Source organism: Lissotriton helveticus, chromosome 7 (genome assembly GCF_964261635.1).
Source record: "Lissotriton helveticus chromosome 7, aLisHel1.1, whole genome shotgun sequence".
Lineage (NCBI taxonomy): Eukaryota > Metazoa > Chordata > Amphibia > Caudata > Salamandridae > Lissotriton > Lissotriton helveticus.
The window spans coordinates 334,575,223-334,588,042 of NC_136068.1; the positions used below are offsets into that span (position 1 = coordinate 334,575,223).

At 39.8% G+C, this 12,820-nt stretch overlaps 1 protein-coding gene across 2 annotated transcripts in view; it reads left to right on the forward strand.

Annotated features, from left to right (window-relative positions):
• Positions 1 to 12,820, forward strand: part of DHX35 (DEAH-box helicase 35) — a 661,155-nt gene that overhangs the window by 270,629 nt on the left and 377,706 nt on the right. For both annotated transcript variants that reach the window (XM_078652154.1, XM_078652155.1), the window contains 2 exons: positions 1,230 to 1,326; positions 1,718 to 1,876. In XM_078652154.1, coding sequence (XP_078508280.1) covers positions 1,230 to 1,326; positions 1,718 to 1,876 — 256 coding nt within the window. The remainder of the gene's footprint in view (positions 1 to 1,229; positions 1,327 to 1,717; positions 1,877 to 12,820) is intronic.

Below are 12,820 nucleotides of genomic sequence, written 5' to 3' on the forward strand. Positions count from 1 at the left end.
AAGCAAGCTGAATGTGTATTATGGAGTTCCGTCAAGAAGTTTACAAGACCTTGTAAATTGAGCTTAACAAGCTTAACCACCAGAAACAAATGAGCATTGTGTGGTCGTTCAGCCTCCGAGTAGGCCTGTTGACCAATATGGCAACAAAACAAATCAAAAGAGATCAATGTTTTATTAAGTCATGGAATGGCACAGCGGATGTTGCAAATAATGTTATACAGGTTTAGTGCTCACGTATGGTACCGAATAAAATGGAATTAATAGTTTATTAATATAATCCTGGCAGCTGAAGCGATTCTGTTTATGGTAGTGAAGAGATTGAAAATAGTGCCCTTTCTTCAACTTCAGTTGTGCCTTTTTGCTGAATGAAACAATAGGAACGTAGGCCTGTTGACCGTGCTTTATGCACTTTTGTCAAGGGGATTTGATAACCAGGACATTAGCTATGCCTGAAGAAGGGCATAACGGTTCTGTGAAGGATAAGAAGGATTAAAAGCAGTGCTTAATGCCACTCCTCCTAATCTTGGACATTTCTAAAAAACTTAGACCAATATATATTGATCCAAACTTGAGAGCAAAAGTAAAAGATTAACTGCTAAGATTTTGCTAGTTGTGTTCACTCATTCTCCAGTTTTCAGGTACTTGGTAGGGCTTAACCCAGCAAGAGCAATGATGCTGAATATGTGAAGGTAGACATTAGACCATATATGCGCATATGCCCAGACCGATACAAAGAACCCGATTATTCAGCATAATGTTTAATAATAACATTTTGTTCAGCATCTGTGGGGGTGTCCAAGAGCTAGATATAGTGGTCAGGCCTGTGAGTTAGATATCAAAAGAACTAAAAGAATGTAGTAATTAACTATTGTGTAAATATATGTCTGTATTGCGTTTGGCATGGAAGAGAATGCTAAGTTGTGTCTGATTGAATGGGAGCCTTGACAGATAAGATTGTTGAAACTTTTTCCGTCTAGTACAGGCATTAGGTATCTCTGGGACTCCCTTTGCCAGATCATTTGGTTATTTGCAATCTTGGAAATTTGTATCAATTGGTTTAGGTTAGAAAAAATTACAAAGAGGACTAACATAATTCAGACGTTTCAAGGTATGGCATCCTTTTGGTTGTATTTGTGTGTATTAACAATGTCTTTCTGCATTTAGGAATACAAAAGATGCAGAAGGCTTGCCTCGTGAATGTAACAGTGGTGTCTGCTTTGCTTTTCCAGCCCTGTTCCTGATTACATGAAATCCACTGTGGAGACTGTAATGAAGATTCACCAGACTGAGAAGGATGGGGATATATTGGCCTTTTTAACCGGACAGGTAGAGTACGGATGCAGACTTATTTGATGAATATTCAAAGCAACTAATTTGCCGATTATTAGCACTCTTCTCATATAGCAGACAAGTAAGTCTATGTTATTTTTTCACTTGTGAAAAAGCCTCTCTACTTACGATCTTGGCTTTTCAATTATGTTGGGTGGAAACTTTATTTCACGGTACTCATTAACACATTCCCCAAATCACAGATTAATTGACTGTCATTTGGGGGACAAAGCACTAATCGCACTTACCTCACTGAAACTTTCTACACATGTTTACTGCCCTGCATATTGTAACCTTAACAGCAAGTCCCACATGTCCATGTTAATTTGTAATATAAATGTAATCCGATTTGATGAAATGAAAGCTAGATATTTTTATTTTCTTGCAGGAAGAGGTAGAGACTGTGGTTTCCATGTTGATAGAACAAGCACGGATAGTCTCTCGCACAGGGATGAAGAAACACATGTGCGTTCTGCCCATGTATGCTGGGCTACCTTCCTTTGAACAAATGAAAGTGTTTGAACGAGTGTCACACAATGTTAGAAAGGTAAGCTTGGTGTGGTTTGAAATTTTGGTGCCCCAATGATCAGTGACTTGTAATTTCAAATCTCTGATTATTATTAAAAGAGTACTCAGTGCTCCCAATTGAAGAGCACATCTGCATAGTCTGTTGCGTAAACCAGGATTCTGGCTTAGCTTACCAAGGTTTGTTTTCACACACACAGGTAACACTACTAAACTTTGTTCTATGCACTAACGATTTCATGTGAAAGACAGGTTATTGTAGCCCTGCAGAACCTCACCCAATACATAGTTGAAGTGGTGTCAATACTTTTGTGTTACTAACAGTCCCTAAACAGCAAACCAGGGATGCCGAGGTAATTTGAAATGCCAATTTCGAAGTAAAATGCTTCTTTTTAATATGAAAATAGGTATTTGAATGGACATTGACTTGTTTTCACATTGCTACGTGTTCTTTGAGTTATGAGCCATATACAATAGCATGTATTTACGCTTCCCCGGAGGGAGCCATTGATTGCTCGTTTACAGCGAGTCAAGGGTAGAAGCGGTATCTGGCCCAATTGCTCTGAACCTATAATAGGCCAGGCTCCATGACATGAGAAGTAAAAGGCCTCAACTACGACGGTTGGGCCCAGTAACCCCTGGGTGCCGTGTGGCCCTCTGAAAAGGTTTAGGAAATCCACGCTGTCAAAACTGTAAGATACAAGACTTTTTCATAATATGGATCATATACATATCTAAAGCATAAAATGAGTATACATAAATGTAACTTCATATAAGGCTTGATAACATAAAATTGTAGAAAGTTACGCAATAAGTTGTGCATGAATCCTTTTTTAAGCCTTGCAGTTTTCTAGAAATATAATATTCAAAACACTATAATATAAAAAAGGAGTTTATTAAAGACATAATTCTAAAAGGATTAAAATAATGAGTCTTTAAAAAGAAAAAAAAGAAAATAGTTTGTTGAGATTTTCAGCTTCATGACACAGACTCTGTGGTAGATTTAGAATTCTCTGCATGTTTGTGATCAAATCCCAAGTTGTTTTCAGTCTTCATCTGAGGACATGCCGACGTCATCAGGTTCACAAGCAAGCATGTGTGTGGTCGTGGAGAAAACCAGTCAATGTGTACTTGTTGTCTTTAGTCCACACATTGGATGAACCAGCAGTAAGTTGAAATTCCAAAGTGCTCAAAGATGGGGAGAGTTCTTCATTTGGAGTCTCAGATAACATCATTGACTCAACCCGATCCATGGGTCACTCATCTATAGTGTCGATGGTGAAATTTAATACATCATAATTAGCATCTTACCGTAAGGACAGATGCATTGCTCTGCATTGTCTCTGATTTGATTGCAGTGGTTGCAGGACCATTTCCATATCTAGGAAAGCCACCGGGGGTTGCTCTGAATGTAGGACCATGATGATTTCAGCTGGACAATTCGCACAACAAAAAATGGGTCTTACTCATATAGCATCCATTTTGCGAAAAGACAGCATCCAGTTTTGGCTAAATTTGGAAAGCCAAGCATGTCCCAGATTGATTGCTAGCGTTTCTCTACGGATCAAGAGAAAGATGACAAATCCGCTGCTGGTGAGCCGTAAAATGGTTGGAAATTCTCCAAAAAGACAAGAGAATAAAGAGTGAAAAAATTATGGTATCTGTCTGAAAATTGCTTTACATCCAGTCACCAGAGCTGATCCAATGTTCTTAAAAAGATGCACAACGTCAGTTGTTGAGGAATCAAAGAGCATATGTATAATATCAACAAAATGAATTGGGTATTGATTCTGTAACAGCCCCTGAATCTCCGATGCAGTTCTGGCTGCCTGCAAATTATACGTTTCTACCGCAGAAGTCAAAGGGACTTCCTTTAGTAGTAACACAGCATCCAATTTGCTAATTTCCCCAAAACACTAGGCCAAGGGACATTTTTTGATTACATGTTGAAGCGGTTGAACACAACCCTGTATTGTTTTAGAAACTGTAATCATATAGTGTTGGCCAGCAAATAATATTGGTTAACTTTAAATAAGAACCATTGTACAATAGTTCATGGAGCATGGGGATGGATGAAGTAGGAGTAACTGATAAAATGCAACTTAACCCTGGCATCAAATGACTATATATTCTATGCAAGGAAATTGTGTCACACTTAAGAGAGTGACCTAGAGGATTTCTGTGGCTGGAGCTACTGATAAACATCAACAGGGAATCTTCATTTAAAGAGTGCCCCTTCTATTTGCTCGATACTCAACAAAGTGTATGTAGATTCTTTTTTATACTCCTTGTTTTCTGTGTTAATGCCAAAATATAGCTGTCTTATTCAGAAGTTGCCAAGGCATGAAACCTGATCTAAGTGTTTGTAAGGCCCAAAAGGTGCAATAAAGCTTTTAACTAAGCTAGCCATTATGTAATTGATCTACTTCTCTTTTGAGAAGATCTAATCCTGAAGACATGATGTTGTTTAGTGACTGCACTCTTTTAGAAAGCTTGTACATGTCTTTGTTGCTAACTTTAAAAATTGTTTACATGTTTTCTTGCATCTATTTAACTAATAATTCTGCAGCTTCTACTTCTGAGTATGTGTTCTATTATTTATAAATGTCATATGTTCCAGTGGCTATGAATCAATTTTTTCTAGTGGGTTGTGCATCTAGAAGGTATTCAGAAAAAAGATGTTTTCTTTGATTGAGGATAAATGCTCATTCAAAGCTGAAAGACTGGAATGTGCTATCCATCTTTGGCACCGCTTCCCAACTCTGTTTGTGCTATTCACTACAGGTGTGTGTGGGTGCTATATTGTGCATTAGGGTGATTAGCTTAATGACTAGCGGTGTTGGAAAGAAAATGACGTATGCAGGTATTGGAATCAGTGGGCCATAAAGCTAAACCTCAGACATGAACTGGGAAGAATTATAGGTTCCATGCAGGATCATATATTTTAATTCAGAATCTGAAAGGTTTATTTGTGATTGCCAATTATTAAACAAGGGTTAACGTCATGTTGGATATAGAAGGTTTTTTAAGGTTTTTCATAGTACCAAATTCTAGACAGGTAGTTTAATGGATGGTTTTGTTACAAAAATTATTTATTTTCTTTTGGTAAAATGCATGCTTGTAATAAGTCCCATTTGAATTTGTCAAAATTTTGTTCCTCAAATGCTTTCCTCATCATCATTTTCTTTCCAACACTCTTACCCTTGTATAGCCAAATTCTGAGTTGTTGTGGACTGTTTGAAAAATTGAAAGCTGGGAGTTGTGACCTGCCCTCACTCTGAAAATAAAGAATAATGGGTGACTATTAAGAGGCTGAGCTTCACAATGTTACCATTGTGTGTAATGTTATGCTATTTTAGTATAACTAGTTCTAAGTATGTAATAGGGTGCAAAGTGATGATAAAAATACATTTGTTTAGAACTCACTGAATTTAAATAAGGGTCTTCATTGTTCAAGGTGGCATATGCCTGTAAATCAGATATAATTTGTTTTACAGTCCCTGTATCCCAGTCATCTGAAATAGAACCAGATATAACCACATAATTCATTAAAACTTTCAAAAACATATAGTAAATGCAAAGTTTCAGAAGGTCCCGTGATATAATAAATACACTTTTTCCAAACAATGCCCCGGGGCACAGGATAAGCTGTGGTTTTTGCAGCATAGATATTTCTTAGAGCTCTGTGGGAAGAAAGATGTGGTTTCAGTTCACCAACCCCAGATTGTGCAATTGTTGTTTCAGGTCTGTAATGTCCATTCAGTAGCAGTGGAATGACAATCCTCGTTTATAGCCACATGATGAAAAAGCCCTTTTAAATGATCCAACCATAGGACCAAGTTGGTATGGAGTATCTGTCATGAAACCAATGATAAGAATGAAGAAACCTATGGCTTAAAGTGGCTTTGGAGCGTGATGAAAAGTCCTCCTTGCAAATGTCATAAAGGTCATAGTCCTTCTCATAAAAAGTTGTCTCTCCAAAAGGCATCATCTTAATTGATGTTGACTCAGGTGGAAGTACATAATAAATCATGGAGTTATTTTGAACATTTGCAACTGTAGTGATTGTAGCAACAGATTAATTTGTAAAACGCATTGCTCTGTGTAAATTAGGAGAGGGAGTGTGCTCAAATACACCCAGCTGAGAACTCCAGCCGGTGATGTTACTGCTCTCTTCAAGGTGCAGTTCATTCAGAGTACAGAGAGACTTAGAGGTTCTACTCTGAATCCTTCTTGGTGTTTAGGATGGTCAGTTATAGAGAACTGAGGTTGTGGTTGATGGACACTTGTCTTTTTCTCCTTGAACCAGACAAAGGGGGCAGAAAAACAGTTTGTTTGCCTTTTACCTAAAGAACTGTAATGGGTGGGCTGTAGGGTGGTTCAAAAGCTTGCTTGATGTGCATCTTTTAACAGACTAGATCCCGTAATTTAGGTACCCACCCACTGGTAGTAGTTACATCCTTCTCTTTGCCTGTGGTGGTTTCAGAATGCCACAGGCATCTTTGAACTCTTGGATACTGTGTAAGACATTCAAATGTTTTTCCAGGGCAAACGTTTCTTCATCCGCCACCTCCCCAGGATTATCTATGCATTGTACGTACATAGGAATGCCAAAGGGCACCTTGTATGAAGTGCGCCCTCCCAATAGTCATCTAGGCAAATTATTTAATGCTCTCTTGATTACATACAGATTATTGTACCAGCTAAGATCTGAACTGAATATCCTGGCTGTCAATACTTATGTAATCATGTTGTTAGCTCACTCAACGAATCCATTGTAGTAAGCTCGAAGTGTATTACTAAATTGCAGACAAACTCACAGAGTATGCATAGCACCCCTGTAAGCATTGGAGGCAAATGCAGGGCCATTATCTCAATGAAATGGATGAACTGCTCCCATTGGTACCTTACACTTCAAATTATTTATGACTGCAGAGCACTTTAATTTCTTTTTGGCCACACCCTTTAGAATGGAGAACGTGAATCAATTTCTACCAAGATATACTTATACCGGTTAGCAGAATTGTTGGACCAATATGGTCCAAATAAATCACCTTGAACGCTATGTTGGAGACTGTGAGAGTTAGCCTTGTTGGGCAAATATCACATTGTCTAACATAATCTCTAGTCTGTTTCTCCAGTATTGGATCTTTCATAGATTTACATGCTTGCATCTTCCCTGTCATCGAGGTGGGAGTTCCACAGTTATTCTAACTAGTATTATAAAAAAGTATTTCTTCTAGGTCAATTATAATTGTATTTATACGATTGAGTAGCAATCCACATCACTTTGCACATGACCAAAGTTTGACCAATCAGAGTAGAGCTTGCACCCTTCCCTCATCGTCATTGGCTTCACACCTCAGATTTCTTACCACACATTGTGGAAAGGGAGTCTCCTTCAGCTCTACTCAGTTTTTCCCTCATAGATACTCTCTTTGGACAGTAAATCTCAGGTGAACTCTTTTTATTTAGTTTTACATCTTATCTGCCACCAACTTGTCAGAGTGGTTAAAGAAAGGGTTATTTCGATCCTGTAAAACTTTTGGGGAAATTATGTTATTTCCTGTCAACCCTCATGAAGAGTGCTTATACTGCCTGCACCCCCACCATAGGCACAAACACTGTGAATATTGCAGAACGTTTTCAGCCAAGACCTTGAATGATCGAGATGCCAGGCTTTTATTATGTCTCCAAAAGAAAAAGGCTTCAAAAACTCCAGACTCTGGAGATGACAAACCCTGCCCAAGGCCAAAGGAGCTCATAAACGAGATACATCACAGATAGATACATCTGAACCACCAAAAAGGATCCAATAGACGGTGGAAAAACAGAAACCAGTCACAGAGAGTTTTCCTCCAACAACTCAGGAGAAAAAGGGCCAAAAGGTGTCTGCCTTTGAGCCAGCAACACCTTTTGAAAGGCTTTAGCCTTTCAGATGTTAGAGACACAGCCTCTCTACAATTAAGAAAATTGATGACCAAATTGTCGCCGAAATCAACAACGGCTCCGTCGAGGGCAAAAATGACTACGGCAACGACATCCACGATAATGGTGTCTTCCACCTCGTCTACAGTCACAGTGGTGTCTATGACAATCCCGTTGCCTTCAAGATTCTTGACGATGAGACCCTCATAAACGAAGAGCCTGCCTCTACCATCATTGACACCATTGATAGACGCACCAATGACTAACCCATCAAAGCTGCTTTATCTGACAACAAAGACGAAGCCCATTAACCTCAAGGCTTGCTTGTCATCGATCGCACTGTCGATGGGCCCGTAGATGGCCGTTGCCGAACCAGTCCTAAGATCGGAATTTATGTCACCTAGCAAGGTGTCACCACTACCACTAGTGCACCTGCTTGAAATGGGGAATGCAGTTGATGAAGAGACCAAGGATAATCGGTTTGGGGATGCCACCAGCCCATCCCAACTTCATGTAAAATGACAAGAATCAGATGATGAGCAGGAGCCACAGTATATGCAGGGTGATTTCTCTTTTAGTGACAGAAAACAGGAAGACAAAAACTATGACAAATGCATGGAATTTGAGGATTATGAAGATACCTTTGAGGTACAACGCTCATAGGAACCCACAATGCAAATACCACTGGCACTAGTAATGGACTATGATGCTACAGGACTACCATCAATGGTTTCCCTCTACGGCGGATACACCTGCTAAACCAGAAGGGTCAGGGGTGACTCAAAAAGACCACCCCATCTCACCATCGCACTCCGAGGGTACAACTGGACAATATAACTCACGCAAGGCAGTTAGAGTCAACAGTTATCCACTATGACTATGTGGCTCAAGGGGATGATGACACCGAACCCAAAGCAAGGGAAATACCACAGGACCAAACAACTAATGTGTATGATGATTGAGATGATTATGTCCCTCCTGTGAGAAGTTAGCCTGGCATATGTTGTTCACTATTCTAGTGGGCACCTTGCACCAGTCTAAACAACCCTTATGATGGTGGTGGTAAAGTCAACCTTCTAGATCAGCTATCCTAGTGGTAGCATGGACCAGCAGTCTTAGGCTAAAACTTCAGAGAGCATGTGAAGCCAGCTGTTTTACCATATATAATCCCTTGAATACCAAATGAAAGGACACCACTCAAGGTATATATCAAATATATATGTATTTATTACTAACACAACCCCTCTGCACTCTTTATGAGGTCAGAGTTCGAGATACGTTACAAGTTACTCATTAAGCATACTATAAGTTGCACAAATACAATTCTGCCCTAGGGGCCTCACGAACCATATACTGAGTAAGTGGTATAAGGACCACTTCAGGAATAGTGAATTGGCCTAGGGCCTAGGGAATCGCTGGGGCTACACTACAGAACCAAAGGTTAGGAAGTAGGAGACCCACGGGAGACACTGCAGTGTGGGAACACAGTTGCGAGTTACCATAGAGTTATAATGGGAACGTAAAAGTTACAAAGTAGTAGATTAAGGACACTTCCGGATGGACTACGGTAAAGCCCTGTTAAACTAGGACACTTCGAGAGTCAACACCCACGGGAGCACTGGAGTACTCGAGTTACCTCACACAGGGAAGCCGGGTGCATAGGTGTCTTTTCGTGTCGGGTTGCGTCGCTGTTTCCTATGGAGAGCTGCAAAGAAGTGCTGCAGGCGACCAGGTGTCCGGGTGGATCCAAGGGTGGATCGAAGATGAGAAGAACCTGAAAGCAGAGGGTACAGAGTCTGGGTCACTAGCCAGTGACCAGGAAGGAACCAGGAAGGAACCAGGCGATGTCGAGATGCAATCAAGTGAAGAGGTGAAGCTTGTCTCTACAGCCAGGAGGCGTCGACGACAACCAGGAGCTGGATTTGAGCTGTCCCACGAAGGATCTAGATGTCAGATGCTGTTTGGGAATCCATTGGTCCAACAATGTCTATCCCAACTCTTTCAAAGGGAACCCTCACCACAGGTAGTGGAATTAGGGGGGCCTTAGTGGTACCACCTGATTTGTCACTGGCTTGGCAGGTGACACAGGAGCGACAAAACTCCTTGGTATCTTCTGACATGTGGGGCCAGTGAAAGTGAGGGACAAGCCTGTCCCAAGTCTTGTTCTGGCCAAGATGTCCAGCTAAGGGAATGTCATGGGCTAAGATAAGAAGGAATCCCTGAATGCCAGATGTATGACCAACCTCCTGGAAGCACCAGACTTGGTGTCTCTAGCCTCTGAATAAAGGAGCCCTTCATTCCAATACAGTCTATGGGTACCTGTAGCATTCCCAGCAGCCTCAGCAGCAGCTTGCTGTCTGAGGGGTTCAAGAGAGGGGTAGTCCAATTGCGCCTCCCTCAGGTCTGTCCTTGAAGGTCCCCCTGTCCCAAGAAACTCAACCTGATCAGGTTTAAGCTCTTCTAGGACAGTTCCTTCTTGAGTCTCTCAGTCAGCTTCCTTAGAAGACTGATCCTCATCCTGAGGCAAGGGGGAAGGCACTGCCTTAACCCTACTGCTCTTTCTCTTGGTAGGCAACTGGTCCATAGTCCCAGGATCCAGGGCCTGTTCAGTTTTGCACTTTTTGGCCTGTGACCTGGTCACAGCAAGGACATGTGTTGATATACCTAGCATCTCTGCATGCTATACTCCACTTCAGACCAGACTGAAGATTCCAGATCATTGCCCAACAAACATTCTACAGGGAGGTCTGAACTAACAACAACTCTTTTGAGGACAGTTACCCCTCCCCAGGGGAAATTAACAATTGCCATACTATGGGTGGTAGTGACATTGCTTGCATTGGTCACTAGGTAAATCTGACCTAGTATAAACTGTCGAGGGTCCACAAAGTTAGGCGTCAGCATGGTGACACTGGCACATGTGTCCCTGTAGGCCTGAGCCGCTTTATTGTTAATCAAAGGAGTCTGTCTGTACTTGTCCAAGTTACTGGGGCTCACAGTAAAGACATAGCCATGTCCACATCACAGACAAGAACAGCTTGAGTTGGTATTCTGATTAGGCCAGAATCCATCTCAGTTCCCAGGGTTAACCCTACTACACCCTTCTGTTTTTTTTGTTTTTTTTAAATTAGTTTTATTGAGAGTTCATAGACACAAATATAAAATACAAAGTACATATAAATCTCATATAGAATTCCAACTATACAAAATACATACGTGGCAGACTACAAATACTCCATAGTGTAATCACAGTTTCTGATCATTAGAAAAAAGATTCCTTTAAAGTGCAATGTGCATTGTATAGGATCTTATTTGTATAAGACATAAAAAGAAACCCCAAACGATTTGACAAGCAATTATAACCCAGATCTTATCTTAAAAAAGTAGAAAATGTAGAAAATATTGCCAGAAGGGCTAGCATTCAAACACACTCCAATATTTCTCATATTTTGTTCACTGCCCCTGATCTTAATGCATATTTTTTTTCCATCCCTTGTATCTTCGATACTTTAAATCTCCATGCATTAGGAGTCGGTACTTTATCTGTTTTCCACAGTTGCAGGATAAGGGATCTTGCTATTAAGGCTGCTATAAATAAGATTTCATCGTGGGCAGAGGGAACAGAAGAGCTAACAAAAACCGCAATAGATTCATTAAGCGAGATTTGGGCATCTATTGTATTTCTGAGATATTTTTCAATCTCCTCCCATAAATTCCGTATTTTTGAACATTGCCATATAATGTGTTTCCAGTTGCCCTTTTCCTCACATCGGAAGCACTTATCTTCTACTTGGGGATATATGTTATGGAGAAAAGAAGGTGTTCTATAAATCAACCATTTTGAGTAAAATTGCATTCGTTTAGAATTAGCACCTCGGAATATAGTTTTGTTATATTTATTTAATTTATCCCATGTTGATCTATTAATCTCTATGTCTTCTGTCCCTGATCTTTTCATACAGTGGGGGTGATTTGTCCTTGTTAAAGATTTTTATCCAAGTACTAATCTTCCTCTGTATGGGACCATTTAAGGCTTCACTTATATAAGTTTTGTACAATAAGTTACCCATATCTAATTTTGACAATATAGCATAAAGTCTAATAAAGGACCATTTTAAAATCGTGTTCGAATGTTGAAGCCCCATTTCGATTTCTTCCCAAGTTTTCCAACTATTCCCCGCAATGAAATCCTGGATTTGATCATATCCGTTTTCTTTCCGAAGTCTCAATGTATTTTTATTCAAAATGCCCATCTCTCTTGTGTGTAAATTCACAAGTCTAGTTGAGCTATTTAGTCTTAATATGTCATAATATTTCAGGAGCTGGGCTCTTTGTTTGAATAACCATTGTAGGGTCTTATATCGTACTTTCTTAGGGTACTTGGTCACTCTTACTGGGTCAATAATATTGAGTTCTATTAAGATCTTTTTCATTAAAAAATTGTCTGCCTCTTGGACATATAGAAAAAAAAAACTAAAACTGTTATGTGCAAATGTCGCATAGTATTAGTCTCCAATATTTGGAAGAGACAATCCTCCCTCCGTGACCGAACAATTTAAAGTGCTAAGTGCCAACCTCGGTGTCTTATTTGCCCATAAAAAAGAAGAAAACATAACATCTATTTGCTTAAAAAAGGAAGCCTGTATTGCACATGGAGCTGCTCTAAAAAGGAAGTTAAAAAGTGGAAGAATAGACATTTGGATTAAGGCAGCACATCCCATTATTGACAATGGGAGTTGATGCCATCGAGTTAACTGGGAATTCACCCTTTTTTAATAGTGGCATATAATTTAATAGATAGAGATCTTCCATTTTTTCTGTTATATAAATTCCTAAATACCTCTTAGGGCGGGTATTATATGTCTGCCTAAAGTCAGTTAATAAAGTGTCTACAGTGCAATTACATAAAATGATTTCCGTTTTGGTCTTATTTATTTTATAACCACCTATTTTTTAGAAATGCGAAAATATTTTCAAAATTTCCAACTGGCTGGCTATCTTTGGATTTAAAAATAAAACAATATCATCGGCATAATGT